We start from the raw sequence: 25,562 nt of genomic DNA, 5'->3' as shown, positions 1-25,562 counted from the left end.
CAGGAAACCGCTAATCTTTTTTGTGAACCGGGAGAATCCAGTCGACAGAAGGGAAAGTGTCATAGTGGCTCGTACAAATTAAAGAGATAACCCATGCCTCTCTCTGTCTCTCTCTGCATGTTGACCTTTGTGTCAGGACATCTCCTTGAGCAAATACTGGTTTATATGCTACCTCAAGTGACCCAGGAGGTAGGGGAAAAAAACAGCATAAAACTGTTATTTTCATGGGGGAAAAAAACAAAGGCATCATCAAACATTTGGCTTCCCTTAGAAGGTTTTTAAACAACACAACCTTTAACACATAAAGGCATACAATAAAAGGCTTGGCTCATGGGAATGGCTCCAACATTAAAGAGAAATAAAGAAAGGCTGTAGATCTGGCCTTGGAGAAAAGAATGGGAATGTACATCCAGGATAATGTTTTCGTGTGTGTGTGTGTGTGTGTGTGTGTGTGTGTGTGTGTGTGTGTGTGTGTGTGTGTGTGTGTAAGGCAGTATAGACACCCTTTTCTGATTGTTCAGACAGAGCAGAAGCAGAAGGCACAGAGGAGAATCTAACATTACACGGAGAGAGAGAAGACCAATAGGAGCGATAGACCGTAAACAAGAGCTTACCACTGGGGAACCAGTGTGTCTCTGAGTCTCTGTATGTGTGAGCACGCGCGTGTGTATGTGTGTGTGTGTGTCAAGTTGAAAGAGTGACGTGTTGAAGGCATGTGGTTCTGTGTGCATGGATTTACATGTATGCTTGAGTACAAAACTGTGGTTTGTCTGTTTGTGTGTGTATGTGCTTCATGTCGGTGTGTGTGTGTGTGTGTGTTTATGAGAGGGTGTGTTGGCCATCTGTAACAACAATTAAAGTCTGGCGATAAAAATATGGCAAGATGGCTCTGGCAAAGGTCACAGCGTGTCAATGTCACAGTAGCTGACAGCCTGGTGTGTGTGTGTTTGGTGTGTGTGTGAATGCGTGTATGTGTGTGTCTGTGTATGTGGTGGTGGTGGTGGTGGTGGGGGGGGGGGTCCTTAGGTGTTTGGCCTAACATTAAGGTGCAGTCAATCAGAGTTGGCACACATATAACAGCACCTGCATTCAGAAGCAGACTAGTTGGATGTTTCTTTCCTTGAGCACACTAGTGAGATGCCCTGTTCTATGTCTGTGTGTGTGTGTGTGTGTGTGTGAGAAACAGTCCTCAGGAGCGCACCAGGCGTATGCCCTGTCCCGTGTCCAGCACACTGGGTGGACACCAGGCCAGCTTGAAGCGGCGGAAGCAGCGGAGGCAGGCGCCACACGCCCAGAACGGCTGCAGCGCGCAGCACCAGTTAGCCACGGCCAGCGCCGGGTAGGTGGCCCGCGGGAAGTGCGCCTCCCAGTGGCGGCTCATGTCGCTGCCCGTGGGCAGGTGCAGCGAGAAGTCGGCCCAGGGCTTAGACACGCCGTAGTCCGCCTCGATGCCGCGGGCGCCCGCCTGCTCCGCCCAGGGCCGGCCGTTGCCCTCCGCGACGGTGGCGCTGCAGTTGTAGTCGACCCAGGCTTTCGTGAAGTCACCCAGGCATGGTGGCGACGCCGAGACGTCGTTGTTGAGGAGAGGATCGCCGGCCTCCAGGTCGCCGGAGCGGTTACTGGCGGAGGCGGCGGTCGGATGGAGCTGGGCTCCCTGCACGGCGATGTAGAGGCCCTCGACGCGCCGCACGGCACGGACCCAGGGCTGGGAGTGGTCCGTGTCCAGGACCAGGATGAGGCGTGAGCAGTGGCCAGCGTTGCGCTCCCGCCACAGCTCCAGCAGCTGGTCCATCCGCAACGTGTCCCCACCTGACAGGGAAAACAAACACACTAGGGATGTCACGAGAACCGATACTTGCGAAACCTTTCGATTCTTTAAAATGAAAACAAACACAGACGATGCCCATTTCTTTGAAGCATCATAAGCACCGATGCCAGCGTAAATCGGTGCGGTGACTCTTCCGGAACTGATGGGGGCAGTATATGCCTCAGTGTTCCAGTCTACACTTACATTCAGAAGTAGGAGGTCACAAAGAAGTGGAGCCACACATGGCATAACAAAAACTTCCAATTTAGCGAAGCATCTACCGAGACTGTCTTGTGAGGAGACTTAGCACTAAAAGAATCCTCCATAGTATTCACTTCAGCCAATTAGCCAACCATATCTGACCATATCTGAGGCACTATGACCAATGATTGCACTGTACCAAATTAAATACATCATATGGTCACCTGTAAAATCAACCTGGGGTGCGTTTCCCAAAACCACAGTTGCTAACCTGTTAGGTTGGGAAACGCGCCCATGATCAATACTATTGATCACAAAGTCATAGCAGAGAGATCAACAGTTAAAGCAGCACTAAAGAAGATTTGCTCTTGGGTATAAGTATATATACTCTTTTTACTATAAGTATATATACTCTTTTTACTCCATGAGGGATATTTCTGAACCGTGAGGGTTCCCTCTACGGTTCAGAAGTGCAATAATAAACAAACTAAATATGCGTCTTTTGCAACAAAGTATGAACATAACTCCGATACAATATACATGTAAAGGGAATGCACCGACAGCAGCCTGTAGAAAGAGATCTCTGAATTCCTGTAGCATATCAGCTTTTTGCTCCATTTTGATTTGAAATTTTTATTTTAACATCTGTAACATCTGTTACGACCCGGTGGGTCTTTGTGTGGTGGCTCCGCCCCTATTGTGCTACTGCTATCTCGTCCGTCTCCTACAGGCTGCTGAGTACAGAGGTGACGCCTCCTGATGTTAATTGTCGTGGCCATAAGAGGGCCGGCTCTGGCATAATGTTGCTCTCTCACTCATTTCCCTGGCCTGCTCTGCCTTGACTCGCTGCCCTTCTGGGGATCTCGCCTCCTTCTGCGTCTCCGTCACGTTATATTTAGTTTTTTCATCTACCCCTAGACACACATTGCACAACACTTTATTTTTGTACCTAAACCAGACATGTCAAAGTCAAGGCCCGCGGGATGATATTTGATTAGTATTAGAACTGGCCCGCAGGCCACAGCCGCCGGCTGCTGTTTTGCATGCACCAATACTCCATTTCCCACCATGCAACGGTAGCCCACGAACTCACTGCGGCGCCGCAAGTGGGCCTCAGCTTCATTATTCATCAGTATTCAGTCAGGGCAGATGTCAACTTTCAGCTACCCCCCTCCGCAGTGTTGTGCCTGAACACGTTCATTGAACGAAAGTTCATGAACTCGTTCATATTTTGAGCGAACGTGAACTGAACGTACTGTATTAGCCTACTACTGCCTGATGAACTGCTGTGAAATCGTTCATTCTGGTGTCTGAACGGCACGCTCTTTCAGTTTAACTTCGTTGAATAGGGTGTCAGATTTCTACAGAGCCTTCCACGCGAAAACCCGGCTAAAACACACCATAAAAAGGCCTTAATATGGCAGCATGCAGGTCACCATTTGTCAAACTATGGGCCGCGGTCCGCAATGTGGACAATGGTCTGCAGAGTGAAATTATTCCCGGGTCATCGTTTGATAATTTGCTGCGCAATTGATCAAGGAGCCGCAGACAGAAAAAGAAAACAAACATTTCTGCAATTAGTAGGAAATACTTGTTTGGTGTCATCAAACATAGAGGCATAGAATTAAGTCGTGGTATGGGCGTTTATTCAATGCATGCGTGTGCACGTTGGTAGCAAAGCTAAGCTTCAACCTATTGGAAGGCTATTTAATTATGAAACGACATTTAATAGAACGACGTGGATTTATGCAACTTCCATAAAAAACAGAGCACAGACTATATAAAACACTGTTTGGCATTAAGTATTAAAGTCAGCCAAAAGCTATTAATTAGTCTTAGTTAAAGATCTCCAGATCAGTGATTTACGCATGATCTGATCCGCCATTTACCATTCACAAAAGCTGGTATTGTGTTTCCTGAATCCTTACATTCAGGCATTCAAATGAAATGTAATTAGCATATAAATATTCTATCAGTGTATGATGCTTGCATGAGGGAAACATCCCAAAATAACGGCATCCATATAACTGCTGTTGTTTTGAGAAGTATTTCTCATGCAAGCATCATGCAACAATGCAAAAACAATGAAACTATTGTAGGCCTAATTATATTTTACATTAGTAAAGCAGTACTCTGATGTGCATGTTTTCACAAACTTTTGTGAACAATCTTAGCACTTTAAACATTAACTGTTTTGAAGTGCATGTATAGCAATATAGTATAAAAATAATAATAATTGTGATATCATTATGATAATTTGATGGGGGGTGGGAGGAGGGGGTGGGTTCATGTAGGTGGGCCCTATGAGCCCAAAGTATGCCTTGACTGGGCCTCAGGTCAAAGAAGTTTGAGAAAAGCTGATGTAGACGACAAAGCAGCAAGGAGGCATCGTATGATCATTTAAACAAGTTTTATGACAAGGTCGGTGAGGATGGGAAAAATCGTACATTTCTGTGCAAACTTTGCCCACACTTCAGTCACAGTCATTATTCATTTAATCATTAAATAAAATACAGTACACGTATTGGTTCAATAGGTTACGTGCAGTCATTTTAATATGTTTTAATAAACATTGAACCAGTCCGGCCCTCCGCTTGTAGCAAATTTGTTTTTTTGGCCCTCTAATGTATTTGACTTTGACATCCCTGACCTAAACTGACATTCTCTACTTTTATGTTAATAAATATCATTTAAAACGTTACGCTAAAGTGTGGTCTCCCCTATGTTGAGTCTGCCTTGAGCCAAGCGGTCTTAACACATCTTTTACATCTTTAACATCTGTAGCACACACCACCAGATTGTCTGGGTAGGAATGAAAGTAGCTTAATTGAGGATATAGCTTATAGTTAAAGAAATGCCATCTAAGGTATGTTTTTACAGACAACCAGTTTTTGTATCAACTTTCATTTTGATAATACCTGTTCATGTGAAGAAAGACAGATGAGATTTTGCCAACTACATCACTGAAGACACATGATGGCATTTCAGAAAGCTTTTGTATGTCAACCAGGTTGTTGGTAGTGTTTGCACATTTTGTTTTTGCAAGCTTCATATGAAGTTAGCTCACAGGTTTTAGACAAAAAATCCTTTCCTGCAGCTTGAAGGAGCAGGGAGTAGAGGAGGAGGAGAGGAGGAGTAGAGGAGGAGGAGAGTGACAGAGGACATATGGAGAGTTCAGGAGAAAGGGGGATAGAAGAGGAGAGAGTGATGATGGGGTGAGACTGGAACAAGAAGGGAGAGATAGAGAGCTAAGTTACGTCAGCCATTTTTATGTGTGATGGTAAGTGATCAGGAGTCCCCACATGAGTGGGAATCCAGTATGTGTGTGTAAGAGAGAGTAGTGGACTGTGTGTGTGTGTGAAATTATGTGGACAGGGAACTGTGCAACAGAAATATGATGTGAGATTCTAAGTGAGAATCAGCAAGTGTGTATGTGTTTTTGTGTTTATGGGAGCGTGCCAGGAAGAGTTGCCCTCCCCGGAACACACACACACACACACACACACACACACACACACACACACACACACACACACACACACACACACACACCAAGGCCCTGGCAGTTATTCAGACAGCCTCCTCTGATCAAACACAGTGACACAGGGCATGACACTCAATATCCTTCATCAGGATTAATACCCTGCTGTGCGCTCTCCCACACACACACACACACACACGTGCACACACACAGACGCACACACACAGACGCAGGCAGGCAGGAAGATTGAACACACTGTCGGGGCGGAGCCAAGATAAGATACTTCTTTACAGTTTTGGGCAATTGCCCTTGGAGCACTGAGGAGCTCGGACGAGACTGGGCGGCTACCCAGAATCCTTCAGGAGGGGCCATTCCTCTCACCTGTCCCATGGCGCCCTGTGGCCTCTTTACTCTCTCCTGTCTCCCTCTCCACTACCCAGTGCCACGACAAAGCATAATTGCGAATGGACTGTGTTTCCAATGCGATGATACTGTATACGAGTTTTGTCTTCTCACGATAGTCATTTCAGATAAATATAACAACAGATCTACAATGCAGCACCTTTTTGAATGTGTTTAGTGTCATGTAACTCACCTAAATGTGACTGATGTGTTTCCATGTCACTTTTACAAAATAGTGTTTTATAGGTCTGAAAAACCACCTCATGCCAGCGTAAAAAACATTTGTGCGATATTTGTGAGCTTTGGCGATATTCACGTTTCCATTAATCGTTTTTTGTTTCACATTTTAGATTTGCGCATGTTCAGGGTTAATGGAAACTCGCCTAGACAGACACATACAGATTTTGCAACCTGGGCCACCCTCTCGTTTAGTGAATATTCACCGCAAAATCTTTTCTCTGATGAGTTCTACCCATTCATATTAATGCTCATCCTTGGCTCAAAAGCAGATTTCCTGTGTGGAGGCAGCCATTGATGATCCAAGACTAAAGACCCAAGGTATTGAACCACAGGGAACGGAGAGGTATGGGCGTTCAAACATTGCCCTCACCACCCCTAAGAGAACTGATTAAGTTTTCGGTTAAAAAAAAAATCTAATTTTCCCTGCAACGTCTACACAACTCCAAACTCAAACAATGAACTCAATAAACCCAAGTGCTTGTTCTCCAGGCCGACAGTTGTTATTAATTGATAAGCTGCTGGTGCAATGCATGGGCCGTCTCAGTGGGGAGACAGTGTAGCTGTTTTGCTCCGAGTGACATATTGTGAATGTTCTGGTCTTGTCTTTAGTTTCTCATTTGGTATTGGTTTAGTGTGTTGTTTTCTTTGTCCACCAATACAAGCGTCTATCAGTGGAGGATAATTATATATTCAGATAGCAGAGCCTCCATTGTACTATATTGTATTCCCTCTGTTCACAAAACAACAATGTAGGCCATACCAGAGCCAGGTCAGACGGGCCAAAAGACTCTGCAGTCGTGTGGATGACGCATGCTTGAGGCCAACGAGACAACAGCCAACTCAAACACAGCACAAACACACACACACACACAGACACAGTCACAGACACACATACACAGTCTGTGTGGACAACGCATGCTTGAAGCCTAACACCAACAAATAACTCCAACTCCAGCAGCACAGATACATGCAGTGCAGTCACACACAGACAGGCACAGGCACAGGCACACACACACACACACACACTTATGTGGACGACGCATCCTGAGGCTTCAGAGTCCACAGACGACTCCAGTTGCACAGAGAGTGGCATCTCTGTAATGGAGACTGGAAACAACGGGCTGAGTTCAACGGTGTCATGGTTCAGAGAGGAATTTGCTCGCTGTATCTGACAGCTCGACTACCCCCCCCCCCCCCGCCCCTCCCCATCACCACTGCTCTCACAGTTTCTGATCGCGTTTCAGTTCCTATCAGAGCACTCAGCTGCAGTGCACACGCTCGCACGCTCACGCACACACACAGTCTGCTCCAGCACATTTAACACAATTATGTCCACATCTTGGACAGAGCTTCAGCCAGTGAGAGACAGTGAAAGGCCACTAGTAGTAAACGGTGTCAAGTAAAAAGACTAGAACAGTAGTTCTTCATGTCATTATTACGCAATGTAAACGTGTGTGTGTGTGTGTGTGTGTGTGTGTGTGTGTGTGTGTGTGTGTGTGTGTGTGTGTGTGTCGCGCGTCACTGTTCTGCATGAAGCTGACTAAGCACTTTACTCCAACCCTTCAAACCCCTTCCTTGGCTAATTAAGGGCAGTAAATAACACTGACTTTAATCAGGTGTGGTGCATTAGATACAAAGAAGCAATGGTGTTTTTTTATTTGTGTGTGTGTGTATGTGTGTGTGTGTGGGCCTTTCCCTTACTCCACTCACTGCCCACAACCCTCCACTCTTCAGATGAAATTCTTTACTTTAAATGTACATTTCAATCCATTGACTTATGAGCTGTTGATTCTCCGCCTAAAAGTCCATAGTCTACACTTATGATTCCTCTACCTTTGCTGCCTCCATCCTTTCTGTTCCTGTTGTTCAATAAAATGTTTTATATGATGGCCTTGAAGTCTTGAGTTAGTGAGTTGGCTAACATTGTTTGTTGGTAACCAAATAGCCTACAAGTTCTGTAATTGTTGCGTTCGTGCATTCTCTCTCCTTCGCAAACATTCTGTTCCGTAGCCAAATCTGTAATTCTGCTGCAAAAAGGAAAAAAAAAGTGTATTGTACAGAAAATAAATAGCTTACTGTCATGCAATTAAATGGCTACAGTGCAGTGAAGAGTTTGGAGAGTGAAGTTATGAAAATAATTTATGAACCAGAACACGGGCCATGACCATGAAGCCTCTATTTCTTGCAGCTATTAAAACACCCGCTAGAGAGTTTAAATAGCCACCACCACCATTTGATTTTTGCATTACAGATTATTTCTTAAAAGTTCTCTCCACTAGGTCTACTGGCAGATTTATCAAACGAGTGCTTTGTCTTCGTCCTCCGCAAACTACAGGTAGTTCCGGTAGAGAGCCACTGAATAAGCGATGCCAAGCAATTTGTAATATGCAACACATTTTGTGACTGAAAAGGGGACCTCTTCTTTTCCCCTAGATATGTTTCTGTTTTAAACTGTTAAAAGAGTATTGAGGGAAGTCCTGTGTGAGATGAGGAGAAGTCTGGAGAGTGCCAACTTGCTGTGAGGTTGGATACAGAGGATTGTTGAGAACTGTGACTTTGTGCTATTGAGTTAAGTATGAGTGAATTATGTTTTGGTTTTGTCTGAAGTCTTTTTTGCTTTCTATTTGTCGGCACTATTTTCACACTCTAAATAAATCTGCACTCTCCACCAAAATCCATGTTTCCTTACTGTGTCTTTCACCCCATCACTTCACCTCAGTGAGTCCTAGCCGCTGATCCTGTGTGTGGGTATGGACCGCATGGGCCGTATTTTCACAGTGACGTTCAGCAAGTATCTTCTCACCTAATGTAAGTTGCTTCAGACAACCTGTTCGTTCTACTCTATGTGGAGTTGTCCTTCCTCCAGCTCAGTTGCGTCAGTTATCAGATTCCGAGGGTTCTAAAATATGACGATATGCTGCACTGAATCTAGAGATCGACCAATTATCGGCCGGGCCGATTATTAGGGCCGATATTTAGCATTTTTATAATAATTAGTATCGGTCATTTTTTCCACCGATAAGCCGATACTGAAATGGATAAAGAATGAAACGCGCTACTTTGTCTGTAGAGCGTCTCTCACTCCCTGCATTTGCTACTCTGTGGTCGAGAGCATTGTCCCGCCCACTACACCGTCTGATTTGTTAGTTGTCTATTAGTTAGCACGAATGCAGCCAATCAGGATCGCAGACTGAACACGGAGAAAGTTTAGAATTCTCACTGAGGCTTACTGTAGACTGGGCTTCAGCTGTACGGAACTATTTTTCGAAGGTAAGGAAGGTAGGCCTACCTTACATTGCTGAAGTTGCAATGTGAATCACAATCATCTACTACACTGAAGTTACAAAAAACACCACTTTGTAAGCTATTGTCTCCTTGATCCGGCTCAATAAGTAGCCTAAAGCACCCACCTCCTTCATTTAGCGAATTCTCGATTGATGCACGTTAGTGATAGACTACCGTTTACTAGTTAGCCTACAAACTCGGGTGCTGCGCGTCGGGAGTTCTTTGCATCCGCCTCGTCCATTAATTGTGAATAACGGGACACCTCGGCGGACGTTATCCCTTAGGCCTACATAGTATACAAGTCCTAAATTATGCGATAGCGAACATCAAAAAGTCTAGTTGCTGCTTTTTGACGGACTGTCAGAAAAGACTACAGGCACCCAGTGTCAGCCGTAATTTAATCAGACCTGAACTAAATTGCGTCCTGAGCTGGCTATTACGTGCCTTTTAGGCTCACAGAAGTGTAGCTTATAGCCTACATATGGACACAAATTGCATGCTTAAATAGCCTAAGAACTATTTTAAAACTGTTTTGTTAAACTATTCAACCATAACACTTTTTGTGACGGGTCACTTACAAGCACATAGCCCATTGTGTATGCCTATGGAAATAATTGCTATCAGTCAGCTCTTGGATTAACATGATACACAGGATTTACACTTGTGATGCTAGTTGATAGACAATTGTATATTAAAAGAAGAAAGAAAAGTTAGCATAATTAAATACTTTTGAATGAAAATTTTCAGCATATCGCCATAGCCTAGGCTACTATCTACCCCCCTTTTTGACAACTGAAATATCGGTTTTACATATCGGTTATCGGCCTTCTGTTTTGGTAATAATTGATATCGGTATCGGCCCTGAAAAAACCATATCGGTCGATCCCTAACTGAATCCTTCTCGTTTTCTTTCATTTGTCCAGCTAGCTTTTCCACTGAAACTAGCCATGATTGGTCACATAGTCAGCATTCTGAAATGTCGTGCATGATCAAGGCCAAATGAACCAGTCATCACGCTGCCACTGTGTCAGCAGCGCGACCGCTGACAGTGACTGTGCGTTTCTGATGTTCGATTATTATTTACTAGACTGTTCTCACATTTCAGCACTTTACTGTACATATATTAGGTATAAAGGGTGCAGATTTCTGGGGGGGGGGGGGGTTGTTGTAGTAAATAATTACCCCCCCCCATCCCCAGAAATCACACCCTTTATACCTAATGTATGTATATATATTCATAAACAAATGAGAAAAACTATAACAAACTGGCTCCCTCCTTAATGGCTGCACCTCATCTGCCCCTTCTAGGAAGAGAGGGAGATACTGAATAAATGATTTAGTGTTCAACTCTGGTATCAAACACTCAGTCATCCAATTCTCTCTTTCCCTCTCTGCGAGGAAGCAAATATTAACACCCCATGAAACTGAAATAGAGAGCAGCAAAGTACACACACCTAATGGCATAGAGACATGCTGGGCTATAAACTAGCTCCATCCAGCCCTTATCTGGCAACAGCAGCAGAGTAGGGGCCAGGGAATCCAATCCTTCAGTTCTCAACACTTTAGTTGAAGGTAGTGATTCTCCATGCCACTACCAATGCACACACACACACACTCTTTTTCTCTCTCCCTCACACATCTACACAGGGTGACATGTGCCAGTGCTCAGTGTGTGGTTGCCCATGTGGGCCTCTTTCCCTTTATCCCTTTCGGTCTCTCCATCCTTCTTGTTCCTTTTTCAGTCTCTCTCCACCCCCCCCCCCCCTCTCTGTCTCCACATAACTAATGACACAGCCATATGACCCATCTTACCTGCCAGTATCCAGACTGCGGTGCCCAGCATTAGCGCGACTGCAGGAGAGCAGGTAGGTGTTGTTTACCCCATCCCTCATATCAAATGATGTTTGATTGGCATGAACGAACGAATGAATGAATGAATGAATGAATGAATGAATGAAGCTTTACATATTATGCTATTGAATCGACATGACCATTTTGTAAGACATAGCATTTCTCTTTCCCCACATACCTAATGACTCACTCACAAGTACAGCATATATACGCACTAGAGTGCGGATCGGGCCGCAAATTTCTGTCCGAACCCGGCCCGCATTCGACAGTTGCGTCCGAACACGACCCGAACCCGACAGGCATTTTCATTTTAAATGTCCGAACCCGACCCGAGCCCGACGCAGATGATGCCTCAGTTATTCCCATGCTAGTGATTAAACGTTCACGTTTGTGGATAGCCTGTCTTTTTAGCTCATTAAACGGAACACACAACAAATTGTCTACAGAATCAGATGAGCGTGCACGCACGCAGGTCACACACAGCGCACATTAACACAAGAGGCCCAAGCAAGCATAGCCTATTGTCTTCCCATTGACGCAAAGTCTTGAAATGAAACAGTCTTTGAAACTACAGTGCCTCTGTCACTGATCCATATGCAGCATCGACGTTAATTGGGGTAACTCGAGGAAATCCTCATCCAGTTGAACGAGACGACCATAGCCTACCGGTAGCCTAGGCCTATGTCTTTACCACAGTATGCAACGCAAATAATCTTAAAATCTCCTGATAGGCTAACAACTTTTTTTACCGTCACCCAAGACTGTGCTTATGTGCATATGTGCGAAATGTGCATAAACATTTGTTTATGTAGTCGTGACAACGCGTATCGTCACAATAAACAAATCTTGCACACAAAAGATTACATTTTACTTTATTCTCCAAAAACAAACGTTTGCATCATGTAAAGCAGACCTGTTAGTTACCCAACATAATAAGGAATTTTAAATGTAAAGCTTCCAATGCATATCGCCCCCATGTGTCCGAACCCGAAACGAACCAGACTATAATTTCTAAATATTTGTCCGAACCCGACCCAACCCGTCGGGTCCCGTCGGGCTCGGGTCGGGTAGCCACACTCTAGTACGCACACACAGTATACACACACACACACACACACACACACACAGTATATATACACACACACACACACACACACAGAGTATACACACACAGTATACACACACACAGTACACACACACACACACACACACAGACACTCTCTCTCACCTGCCAGTGCCCAGTCTCCAGTGCGCAGCGTGTGCCCGCTGTAGTAGAGCAGGTAGGTGTCGTGGCGCGGCCCCTCGGGGGTGCGCAGCTCCAGGAAAGTCCTGAGCTTGACCAGCAGGGCCTCCAGGCTCAGGCCGCTGGTGGAGTAGTCGCAGCCGAACGTGTGGATGAGGTGGTGCGAGAAGAGGCGCTGCAAGGCCGACAGGGCGGCGGTAGAGCGCGCGTTCAGCTCCTGTACCTGCTCCGGGGGGAGGAGGACCAGCTGGCCATCAGCACTGTGGCGGAGAGAGGGTGTTAGGAAATTAGTGTGAGTGAGTGTGTGTGTGTGTGTGTGTGTGTGTGTGTGTGTGTGTGTGTGTGAAGTGGCGATAGAGCGCGAGTTCTGCTCCTGCACATGTTGCACAAGTGTCAGAGTGTGTATAGTATGTCTGGAAATATCTAAATCCTTCATTTTGGAATGTGATGTTCAAATTAAACGTTAAATATGTGTGTGTGTGTGTGTGTGTGTCATTACTGCCAAATTGTGATGACCATCAGTGCTGAGTAGAGGAGATGGGAGAACAGAGTGTGTGTCTGTGTCTGTGTGTGTGTGTGTGTGTGTGTGTGGACAGGTATGACACTAGTGGCAGGAAGACACAGAAGAGGAGAGTGACGTGCGTGTTACTGGAAGTGATTTAAAAAGTACATCAGATGGGAAATGAAACATTCATAAAAATAAAAAAAAGACAAAAGATGAAGAGACGAGCTGGGCAATGAAGGTGGAGAAGAAGATGAGTCGCTGTGAAGAGAAGAAAAAGAATGGAAGCATGGAGGGATGAGACACACGGAAGAGGGGATGAGAAAACAGAATGACTGTGGGTTTAGAGAAAAGAGAATGACTGTGGGTTTAGAGAAAAGAGAATGACTGTGGGTTTAATGGTTGGGGGCGAGGGGAAATCGGCACGGCGTGTTCAGAGATTTGGTTCTGCGGTGGTTGTCAGGGGAGGCAGAGGCAGACTGTGACTAGATCAAGGTGAAGCATCTCGTCCTCACACACACACACTCGTTGACATGAGTCACCAATTGTAGCCAAGTTAGTGTGTGTGTGTGTGTGTGTGGGGGGGGGGTGGGCTAGAAGGCTAGACATCAAAGCCACCTCTAAATGCATTCATAAGCATTACGGTTTGGTAACTAACATACAAAGAATGTTTTTGAATGCACATCCTCGAGTCAGTATGTGTGCATGTTTGCGTGTGCAAAGATTATATGTGTTGTGACCGTATGTATACAGGTCAGGGCGAAACATTCATCGCCCTTTAAACACATAACACATGAATAAACATTCACCAGTGTGTGTGTGTGTGTGTGTGTGTGTGTGTGTGTGTGTGTGTGTGTGTGTGTAATCACCCTTCTGAATGTATGCATGAACATTAGTCTCTGGTAAGTGCAAGTATTAGAGCAAAGAGTCAAGGCTGAGCGGCTGGTAAAATATTAAGCTCTGATAAACATGTCACGCCATTCATCTCTCAAACAGACACACAGACACAGAAAAACACACACACACACAAATATGCACGTGTACACACACACATTCAAACCAGACACAGTTAGACATAGAAATAGAGACAGACACGCACACAAACACATATAGAAGTTGACACAGACAGTAAGAGGGAGAACGTTTAAGATTAGAGACAAAGAAATGGCATGCCGTCAAGAAAATATTGTAATGACCAAATCAAAGGAGGAGAGATTTTTTGAAAAAAAAAAACATTTTTAACTAGATGTACCGCAGAGCGGTACAAAATATGACCGCCGCCCAGTCCAGCACATGTTTTCCACAAAAATAAGTCACGCTGAAAGGCATATATGATTCTAACTGTCTCACTGAATTGCATTATGCACACTCAATTCTCACTGGTATCTGCTAGACAACAAGTACCAAAACATGATTAGTTCATAGATTTCACATGTAATATACATTTTATACAACCCCACCCCCATCTTGCCTGTTCATAATTCTGAGAAATTCTTGAATTGTGTGCATGTACATGTTTATGATTATGTGGGTGTGTGGGTGGGTGTGTGTGCGTGCATGTGCATGTGCTTGTGTGTTTGCCTGTTTATGTGCCTGTGTGTGTGCATGTGCATGCATGCGTATATATGTCTACTGTGTAAGTATGTGTCATACGTAGGATTACTGTGAATGTTTGTGTGTGCGTGTGTATCTGTTTATGCACATGTGTGCATATGGAATGGGTTAACATGACCCCTGGAGGCAAACATACGCAAAAAATTGGTCATCCTAGGCCCTACGGTTCTCAAGATATTCACAGAAAACTGTGTCTGCCCTACCCTCCTTTCGGGGGGTCCAGTCCAGCGGGGGGGCTACAGATCAAAACGAAAAGCGATGGTTCCATGCTATCCATGTGGGGTTACATGCCCACCAAGTTTCGTGTACCCCGGTCTTTCAGTGTCCCGGGAATCCTTGTTGGTGTACGGTCACTAAATGTACACATAAATTATTTTATTGTAAGGCCCCCCATGAACGAAAGTCCACGAAACTTGGCATGCATTCGGAGGGTGTCATACTGATCCCACACTTTCTATTTTAACTAGGTGGCGCTATACATGAAATAAGTGGTAATGGGATAGGTTGACATGCCCCCTTAAGACCAACATACAAAAAAAAGGTGGACCTCCTAGGCCCTACGGTTCTCGAGATATTCACAGAAAACTGTCTTCGGCCACCTACAGGCCAGTTGGTGTATAGTAACATAAATTAATTTATTGTGTGGCCCCCCATGAACGGAATTCCACAAAACTTGGCGTGCATTCAGAGGGTGTCATATTGATCCTACACTTCCAATTTCGTGCAGTTTTGACTATGTTAGGTCACAGATACCTTCAATTACACCACCTCATTTTTACTTTTTTGTGTTTAACTAGGTGGCGCTATACATGAAATGAGTGGTTATGGAATGGGTTGACATGGCCCTTTGAGATCAACATACAAAAAAAAATGGTCCTCCTAAACCCTACGGTTCTCGAGATATTTCACAGAAAACTGTGTCTGCCCTACCCTCCTTTCGGGGGGTCCAGTCCAGCGGGGGGGGGGGGCTACAGATCAAAATGAAAACAGGAGGTTCCATGCTATCCATGTGGGGTTACATGCCCACCAAGTTTCGTGTACCCCGGTCTTACAGTGTCCCGGGAATCCTTGACGGAAATTTGGACATGCGAAAAAAAAAAGAAAAAAAAAAAATCTGACTAAACCTAGCTTCGCTGCGCGGCGGTCATAATTAGATCTGTTTAAATGTGTGTGTATGCGTGTGTTAGAGATGGGGAGAGGGAGAGTAGAGTAGGTGAGAAGAGAGGGAAAATGTCTGTGTGTGTGTGTGTACTGTCTGTGTGTGTGTGTACTGTGTGTGTGTGTTATGATAAGGGCAGAGTGTTTTCCCCTTCACTGTGTAGTTTACCTCAGATAGCCACAGCTGATGAAAGCTGCAGGCAGTGAACATGGATCTAACAAGACCTCTGTTGACAGTGTATCTGTGTGTGTGTGTCCACTGATCTATTCATGCAGAAATGTCTGCATGTCTCGGTCTGAGTTCTCTTTTCGAACATCCTAACTCTGTCAGTCACGTCTTATGTCTGTCTGCCCATGTGTGTGTGCCTGTGACTGATGCAAGCCAAGACTGAGAGATGTCATTCAGGCCAGTCTGTCGGTATGTCTGTGACTCAGTGATGTCAGCAATGTCTGCCTGTCTATCTGTCTATATGTTTGTGAGCAGTAAGTGATGTCAGCAGTTTATGTCTGTCTGTCTGTGAGTTAGTTAGATCTGTTTGTCTGTGAAGGAGGTCTGTCTGCCTGTCTGTCTGTCTGTCTGCCTGTATGTCTGTGAATGAGTAAGGTCTGTCTGCCTACAGTATAAGTCTGTGAGTGAGTGAGGTCAGTCTGCCTGCCTGTCTGTCTGTCTGCCTGCGAGTGATGTTAGCAATAATGAAGTCAGTGACATCAGTATATCTGTCTGTTGCAGCAATCCCAGCTACCTTTTCTCACAGACTACCACCGTCTCCCGTTTACCCACTGGCCTCCATGTCTGTACAGTATATCGGGCTAGTGTTATCATCCTCCTCCACCTCCTCCAGCCTCTTAACATGTTTGTCATCTCTCCTCTATTCCCTGCCCACCTCTCTCTTGGTCACACTCCTCGTTTGTCTTTAGTGTGTGTGTGTGTGTGTGTGTGTGTGTGTGTGTGTGTGTGTGTGTGTGTGTGTGTGTGTGTGTGTGTGTGTTCTTCAGCTATACTGGACTCTTTGGCCTCAGAAAGCAAGGGTGGGGGTAAAATAAAAGAACAGCTCATCTAAGAAAAACACTTTACCTCTCCTCACTTTACTTTCTCTCTCTCTCTTGCTCACACCACCCCTTTCTCCTTCTCTCCACACTAACATTACACTCTAGTTAATGTTTAAGAATGGGATAAAAAGCTGGAGCAAGCTAATGGGATGATATCCCAGCCTTTGGAAAGCTGTGGTGTGGTCCAGGAGCTTTAGTGAGGGTAGGTGTAGAGGGGGCTGTGATGTTTAATAGGGGGCTATGTCCTGTGGTGGATATGGAGTGTTTTTTTACTTGGTGTATAAACGTCAAAGGTCTCACCCTTTTCTCTTCATTTCCCTTCTACGCTTTCCCTTCTGCTTCTGTCTGTCTCTCTCTGTCTCTCTCCTCTCTCCCCCCTCTCTCTCCCTCTCTCTCTCTCTCTCTCTCCTTTTTACCCTATCCCCTCTGCTCTCCATCAGCTTCAATCCAAACCATCTCCCACCTTCCATATCTCTTTTTCCCTTCCACACTATCCGCTCTACTCTTCATCATCTCCCTCCATACCTCAATCCTCTATACCTTCTCACCTCTCTTCTCTCTCTGCCTCTCTTCCACTCCTCCTCTCTCCATCCCTCTTTACTATTCTCTTCATTGTACTCTACCTCTGTTCTAGGGATGCACAATTAATTGATTTGAACTGATGCACTTAGCTAAGGCTGCAATTAATCATGCCGCTTGCAACTCTGTTATAGTGGTTCATCTTCTCTCATCTATGATTTTTATATTTAGGTCATCCTCCTCGTGTGACAGACAGTGAAGCTCACCTATCAGGAGGGGTGTTCCTCTCATTCACTAGGCATGCTTACCAATCAGAAGTGGCCCAACTTAAAGCCCATATTGTACAAAAATGAAACCGCAAATCAAATCACAACCCTGAGATCTGTCAGAAAAATCACAATTATTTACACAATTATTTCCCCCATATTGTGCAGCCCTACTCTGTCTTTAGTCTGTGTCAGCCGTTCTCATCCTCTTCCCTCTCTTTTCCTATGTCCCTCTCTTCTCCTCTATCTTTCTCACCTTCTCACCTCTTTTCTCCACCTCCCTCTCTCTTCTGTTCTTCCCTTTCTCTTCCCTTCAGCTCTCCACCTCTGCTCTCTATCAGCCACTCTGCTCCTTCTCCTTCCCTCCTCCCTCTTCACCTCCCCTCTGCCGTCCCTGAGAAGCACTCATCATTGTAGAAATCATGATCACTCCTGTCAGACAACACATTACACACACACACAGACACACACACACACACAGACAGACACACACAGACAGACACACACAGACACACAGACACACTCACTCCACCGCATTCCACTTGTGTGCCCTCGCCTGCTTGCCTTCCAGCCATTCAGCCTGTTCACGGGGTGCCAGAGGAATACTGAGCACCCAGCTTGCACATGGCCCCACATGCCCAATCACTGACACTAACTCATGCTGCTCTGCTCTGCTCACCCCCCCCCCCCCCCCCCCTCCACACACACACACCCATACACCCCACACACACACAGCCAGTTATTGACATTCAGACAGCTAAAGCCTCCCTCTTCACAGAACAAGCTTGTGTTCATGCATGTCCATTAGTTGCTTTTTAAACTCAGTTAAGTGTTTGTGTATTTGGGTTGGGTGGATGTGACAGAGAGTGAGGCGGAGCGAGGGAGAGGAGAGAGTGAAAAAAGAAAGAAAAAAGAAGAAAAAAAGAAAGAGGGAGAGAGAGATGGATTGAGATTCTAGTCTAGCTGCTCTTACAATATCTGGTGTCTGAAACATTAAACAGAAAACCCGAGCTCTGTTGAACTTTAATGCATGCCCTCACAAATACAAATTCCCTTCCATTTCCAAGAGATGGATCAGGATTGAGTGATCTATACTGAATAACTCTACAGTATGGAACAGAACCAAGCGTTTCATTTGTTTTTCTTAATAATAGATAATAAGCAAACACAAGAGTGTTTATGTGAATGTCTGTGTGAACAAATGAGAGAGAGAGAGAGAGAGAAAAAGAAAGAGAGTGAGAGTGTGAGTGAGTGAGTGTGTGTGTGTGTGTGTGTGTGTGTACCTGTAGTAGCTGGTGGGTATGACTATGGCGTATCCAGCACAGGTGCCTCCCAGGCAGCCGCCCAGCTCATGGAAGAGGCCGTGGGCCAGGGATTCTAACGGCAGCACCACCAGCAACACGCCCATGAACAGCCCGTTAGAGAGCTGAGGAAAGAGAGGAGAGGGAGAGAGAGAGAGAGAGAGAGAGAGAGAGAGAGAGAGAGAGAGAGAGAGAGAGAGAGAGAGAGAGAGAGAGAGAGAGAGAGAGAGGATTAGATTATCATTCACATATTCTAGTTCTGGCAACACGGTATCCAAACAGTCATGCTAACAAAGCAAGGCAGACAGACATGACATCATGAGCTGATAATGGGATGCACCAGTGCAGACGTCACGGTTCCGTATGAGCTCAGTGGCCTTTTAGAAAAGAGGGGAACAAATGAACTCATACTACGTTGCAGAGGAGCACCCCCCCCATATACTGGTAAATGCACATCATGTTACAGCTCTAGGCTACATGACAATGACATGACGGTATACATGGGTCATCCAATATTTTCCCCAGAGGTCAGCTCTATGGCCATCTCAGTGTCAGCAGTGTTCTGACCTACACTCATGGTTATCAATCAATCACTGAGCCGATCATCAATCATCAACTGTTAGAAATCAGAACAAGCGACAAAGTCTGCGAATACAAAAGGACAAAGAAACGATAGTAATCCAAACAGTTTGACAGCTTGTTGGGGGAGCAGCATCGCAAAAACACTTCATCAAACTACCCAGAGCTGCATAATCACATAGAGAGAATGACAAAGGGAGGAGTGAGGAATGATGGAAACATAACTGAGTGAGTAAGTGAGTGTGAAAGAGAGAGAGGGGGGGAGAGAGAGAGAGAGGGAGAGTGAGAGGGAGAGTGAGAGGGAGAGTGAGAGGGAGAGAGAGTGTGAGTGAGTGAGTGAGAGAGAGACAGAGAGAGAGAGGGAGAGTGTGAGAGAGAGACAGAGAGAGAGGGTGAGTGAGAGCGAGAGAGAGAGAGAGAGAGGGTGAGTGAGAGCGAGAGAGGGAGGGAGAGAGGAGAGGAAAAAGACAGCACTGTCTATTCACATGTGTATTTTGAGGCGCTCTAGGGTTTGTTGACGGTCTTTGTCAGTACAGACCAACAGCGAGAGATCATTTAATTCCGAGCCACAAAGACCACTTCATCTGACACTCCAACGATGCACGCCGTGACTCACCAAGCCACGGACACCACACCAACAAAACAACCCATTTGTGCGCAAAACAAACAGCATCTTCACCATCATCACAGCCTCATTTGTAAACCTCCCATCAGTTAGAATGTATGGTATAACCTTGTCAAAAATCTGGCTTTCGGTTCAATTAGTAATGTTTTTTAGCTAGGTTCTTCATTGTGCAAGACACTTACCAAGATACTTACCAAGGTGAACCATAATCACTAGAGGGACCTTCATAATACACAACCAGGCCCCTGAATAAGAGTGTGGTGATTGGTGAGAGTACTGATATATCATAGCAATTTGTTTACATTGCATTGAATAATGCCTCTCCCTGCTTTCATCCTATACTAACTCTGCTTGTTGTATTGTGTATCTGTCGACATGGCAACATGCTTATTCTGTTGAAAGTATGTATCAATCTCTTTAACCAGCTGATCACAGCACGCCTCCCGCCCCCACAAGTCATGAATCTGCCCAAATTTTCATCCTACGAGGGATTTTTTTTATTGTCTAATACAGGAGTCATGGTGCACTAGTCTCAGGGGATCAAGTGATCAAGTGTCATGTTCAAGCTGGGCCCTGTAGAACGCCTTGAGACATACAGTCATACTTTATGGCACTATAGCCTATAGTCTGAATATAATACTGAAATGAACTGAATATGTTTAAAAAGTACCGTTTCTCTAGCAATCAATGGAGGCTAAAATGTGCATTATTATACAGAGCTAGACAAGGTGACCAGTAAAGACAAGTGAAGCATTTAACTGAGATCTCACTAAGGCAGAAAGAGAGAGAGAGAGTGAAAAAGGAGTGACAAAAGAAAAGGAGAGAGAGGAAAGAGAGAGAGACAGAAAGAAAGAAAGAAAGAAAGAAAGAAAGAAAGAAAGAGAGTGAGAGAAACAGAAAAGTGAGGGGGGGGTCTTTTTAGCCGAAGCAAAGAGAGCAAGTGAGAAGAGCTGAAGCAGATTGAGAGTGTGAACGTGAACTGTGTGTGTGTGTGTGTGTGTAAGTGAGTAAGAGAGAGAGAGTAAGTGAGAGTAGAGGGGATGATCTCACTACACTGGTTCCTCTGGTGTTAATGACCTGAAGTGAGGGCGGGGCAACAACATGGTGCCATTGACGAACCTGCAGAAGCAGATTCCACTCAGAAGTGGATACGTCAGTCATCCACCCATAGTAGATTACAAAATATGATAAACAGAGAAACTAGCCTGAGGCCTGATCCTAATCATACTGCGGTTCTTACAGTAACTACTGTATAGACCAGCACACAGAGAACAGTACTGTACACACACACACAGTACACACACACACACACACACACACTACACTACACTACACTACACACAAAAAAAATAACTTCGTATGCCGGTCTTGATCAATGTGCCCACTGATATGCAGCTCCAGTGCCCCCGTTCCCCCTTACCTGCCAGGACACGGCACCCAGAATGGCTGTGGACAGCAGGCTGAAGAACACCAGTCTCTCGGACACCAGGCAGAAGTGGCGCATGCCCCGAGCGCCCATGACGCGGTCGAGCGGCCGCAGCTCGGACGCCTGGGCGCGGTGGGCCTTCTGGCACTCGTCCAGCTTGGAGTGGAAGCCCCAGAGGGAGGCCAGGAACACGGCGTGGCACAGCACCCAGAAGAGCCCGAACACGCAGAAGCCCGGGATGACCAGGTACCACAGCTCCAGGTGGCCCAGCTTGATGGCGCACAGCCCGAAGAAGGCCCCCTCGAGCAGGGCCAGCGGCAGCAGGGACAGCTTCCTCCAGAGGCGGCCCAGCGAGAGAAACGGGCGCCAGCGGTCGGTCGGCGGCAGGCCACTGAAGTAGACATCCAGCAGGGGGTCGCACAGCAGTCGGCCCAGGTAGCAGCCGAGCGCGAACGGATTGGTGCGGACGCTCATGGCCTTGAAGAAGAAGGCCGAGGTGACCACGGCGAAGCAAACCAGATTGGGCAGGGCCAGAAGGGACTTCATGCGCAAGTCCACCACTGTGGCAGCCAGGGCCAGCACCAGTGCCAGGAGCGCGGCCGACTTCTCCAGCGGCAAGGTGGTGCTGGCGATGGCGAAGCCTAGCAGCTCCAGCATCTCCTCGGAGGTGAGGAGCGTCGGCCGGTAGCGGACGCTGCCCCCGATGCGCTCCGTCACCGCCCAGAGGGCGCGGGCAGACACGCTGGCCAGGAGGAGGTAATTGGTTACCTGCTCCTTGACCTCGGCGTCCAGCGCAGGGCTGTTGAGGAAGCAGAGGAGGCCCTGGAGGAAGCCGAACCACAGGTAGAAGAGACTGATGCTGGCCGACTCCATGGAGAAGTAGTAGTAGAGGATGCTGGCGATACCTAGGACGAATAGGCCCAGGATGAAGATGACCAGGATCATGGGCTCAGAGGAGAGCTCCCAGCGCACGTACATGCCCAAGCAGACAGCCACCATTAGGTTCAGACTAGACAGGTATCCCAGGCAGCGCACCGACGATCCCCACACGTCCCCTTCCTTGGGCGCATCCTCCGGCGCATCCTCGGGTGCATCCTCTTCGGCCACTTCCTCCATGCTGCTCATGGTTTAGAGCGAGGTGGAGTTTGAGACAAGGCGACACGGAGTCGAATTTGTCGTCCAACTATGGTGGTGCCTCTTCTTGCTCACATGACAGCGACTAAAGAAAATAACAATTTAGAAATATGTTAATACAAACTATGTTCAAGATAAGGCTGTCCAAGTTATCATCCAGGGCCTAAACTACTAACAGATAGGTGGCTATAGGCTAACGTTAGATGTGATAAAATAAACCAACAGTTAGCATAGCTGTCCCAATCACAATTTAGAAGTAACGTTAGAAATCTGTAAGCAGAAAAAGAAAGAAGTTGAGTGTACGTGGCTGTTAGGAGATGCCCTTACTCATCCAAACTTTTTAACCAGTCACTGACCTAAAGTTAGGTTCAATTTAGCATGTCAGGTAAATGTTTGTTGCAACGACATCTCATTTATTGTCTTTACTTTACAAGATAAACTTAAGCTATACCGCGTAAGACGTAGGCCTATCTAAAATGTATCCAAGTTAGCTTTTAGCCACCGAGGACTACAAATCATTAAAGTTTGCTGACAGACCGTGGTTTGGGCTTGACTGCACTCCATAGTGATTAGTCGAAGGCAGCCGATGTGGCACGTCCCACTGTCTAATAATCTCTCCCACTGAACCTGATTGACTTCAACATCAATCATATTTATACCCTCAAATAGGAAGAAATGTACTGTATATGACATTTCCAAAGCCGTTCATTCAAAGAAAAGGCGATACTTACACTTGTTTGTCAACTTTTCCTCAGTTCGCCCAGAGAATGTCATATTTCCGCACTTCAAACTACGGTGTCTCGAGAAGAGCATTCTTTGCAGCTGATTCGGACATACAGGACTAAACGCATTACAGTTAGACATTCTCTGCTATTACCCCAGTTCTGTGAAATTCATGTCGTGTTCTTCTTCTTCTTCTTTAAATTTATTGGCGGTTGGCATACCTTCGTGTCGTGTTATTCCATTCCATTGAATAATCTATAGTCTATTGCTCAATGTGTAAAGATATAGGCTATCACATTGAGATCATTGAGCCTATAGTTTGTACAGTGCAAAAGAAGAAAATTGGGTGGTTGTTTTTTGTAAAGCCAAGACAAATACAGTATCTAAACATTGCCTACCACATGCTCTGGCAGTGGTTTGGTCGTACCCATAACCTATATGGATATATTTTCTCAATGCATCACATTATTTATTTGACATTTGAGTAGACTCGCAAACTTTTCAATAGCCATGCAATGAGCTGATATAAGGTAAATAATCTCTGTCTCTGTCTCTCTGACTCAGCTGCACATACACACACACACACACACACAGATTTTCGGAAAATGACATGATGAGAAGTGTGGCATTTTCTTCGCAGGGGCACTGCGTAGGTAGAGGACTGAAAAGGCTGTGTAAACATATAAGTAGCTCACTCCCACACTGAATCCTGCAAACCTCCCAGCCCTCAAGATGGGGAGTGTGAGGGGTGTGATGGTGTTGGTGGGGTGTGTGTGTGGGGGGAGGGGGGGTGCAATGAGGGATAGGAGTAGACTATAAAAGTGGTGAGATTGGGGGGGGGAGTGTATGTTGCCGAATTAAGAGAAAGAGGCTAAATACATAGAGATGAATGATAAGACTGGAGAGAAATAGGAAGATATCTGAATATACTGTATAGAGGAATGTTGGGAGAGAGAGAGAGAGAGAGAGAGAGAGAGAGAGAGAGAGAGAGAGAGAGAGAGAGAGAGAGAGAGAGAGAGAGAGGGAGAGATATAGAGAGGAGATAAACCCTGAAAAGAGTCCTCTGAGCCAACTGGTACTGAAGCTAACTTACTCAATAACAACAACTAATACACATCAAGCTCAGTCCAGGTCTGTTTCCCAAACATCAATAAGAGTCAACAAAATAATGAATCAAGCAAAAGAAGAATATTTAGAACATTGGACAAACCAAATTACCACCCAAAGTAGAATTAATTCCTATCTGATCCTAAAAAGAGAATATGAATTGGCAGAGTATCTCATCTCTGTCAGAGATACAAAGCAGAGGCAAACCCTGACCAAGTGCAGGCTCAGTGACCACAATCTAGCAGTAGAAACAGGCAGACACAGGAACACCTGGCTTCCAAGAGAACAAAGAATATGTGGTCACTGCCAGGCAGAAATGGTTGAGACAGAGGAGCACTTCTTTCAACCTGAAACATACTATACACATCACACACACACAAACACATGCACACACGCACACACACACACAACATCCTATTATTACTCTTGCTATTTACGTCTGTTAAACAAAAAAACACTTACATGTTCCTGTGCACAGATGTGTGTATGTATATATATATATTAATGTATGTAATGTATGTGAACTTTGATGTGAGGACTTTAGACTGGATTATATGAACCCAGATTGTTAATTGGGTGGTATCTTGTACTAATTGGTGTGGTCATGTGACCTGGTAAATCACCTATATCACCTGTCAGTGGCATGTAGAGATTAAGAGTGAACCTGATGAAGCATTAGCGAAACGCGTTGTTCACTAAAAAATAAAAAGTAATCCCACCAGCAAAGAAATCCCACCAGTGTGCGGTGATCCTTCATTTTCCTTTTAATCTATTGACGACTGCACCTCACCAGCACCTGGAAGGCTGTGCACAGGAACTTTATATATGTATATGTATATGTATATGTATGTGTGTACATGTATATATGTGTACTCACGGACCTACACACACACACACATGCACACACACACACACACACACACTCATATGCTATTATTTATTCTATGTTCACATGTTATACCCGCATTGCTGTATGTCTATTTTCTTTCTTTTGTTATTCTACTGTGTTATCTGGCTTAGGCAACACTGTATACAAACAGTCATGCTA

At 45.5% G+C, this 25,562-nt stretch overlaps 1 protein-coding gene across 2 annotated transcripts; it reads right to left on the bottom strand.

Moving 5' to 3' along the window:
* On the bottom strand, positions 1–23,542 carry tmem168a (transmembrane protein 168a). Of its 2 annotated transcripts, none has more exons than XM_042079010.1 (5): positions 23,416–23,542; positions 21,545–22,769; positions 18,903–19,045; positions 12,496–12,770; positions 1–1,809 (listed from the first exon to the last, which is right to left on the bottom strand). In XM_042079010.1, the coding sequence occupies exons 2-5, from the start codon at positions 22,673–22,675 to the stop codon at positions 1,190–1,192; spliced, it is 2,169 nt and encodes a 722-aa protein (XP_041934944.1). In that variant the 5' UTR covers positions 22,676–22,769; positions 23,416–23,542; the 3' UTR covers positions 1–1,189. The 2 variants fall into 2 exon arrangements, with proteins under 2 accessions (XP_041934944.1, XP_041934943.1); XM_042079009.1 differs by lacking the exon at positions 23,416–23,542 and adding an exon at positions 23,041–23,124.
* Positions 23,543–25,562: the final 2,020 nt, after the last annotated feature.

This window comes from Alosa sapidissima, chromosome 22 (genome assembly GCF_018492685.1).
Source record: "Alosa sapidissima isolate fAloSap1 chromosome 22, fAloSap1.pri, whole genome shotgun sequence".
Taxonomy (NCBI): domain Eukaryota; kingdom Metazoa; phylum Chordata; class Actinopteri; order Clupeiformes; family Clupeidae; genus Alosa; species Alosa sapidissima.
The sequence above is the reverse complement of the archived record's forward strand: the minus strand, read 5'-3'. Positions and strand labels throughout refer to the sequence as shown.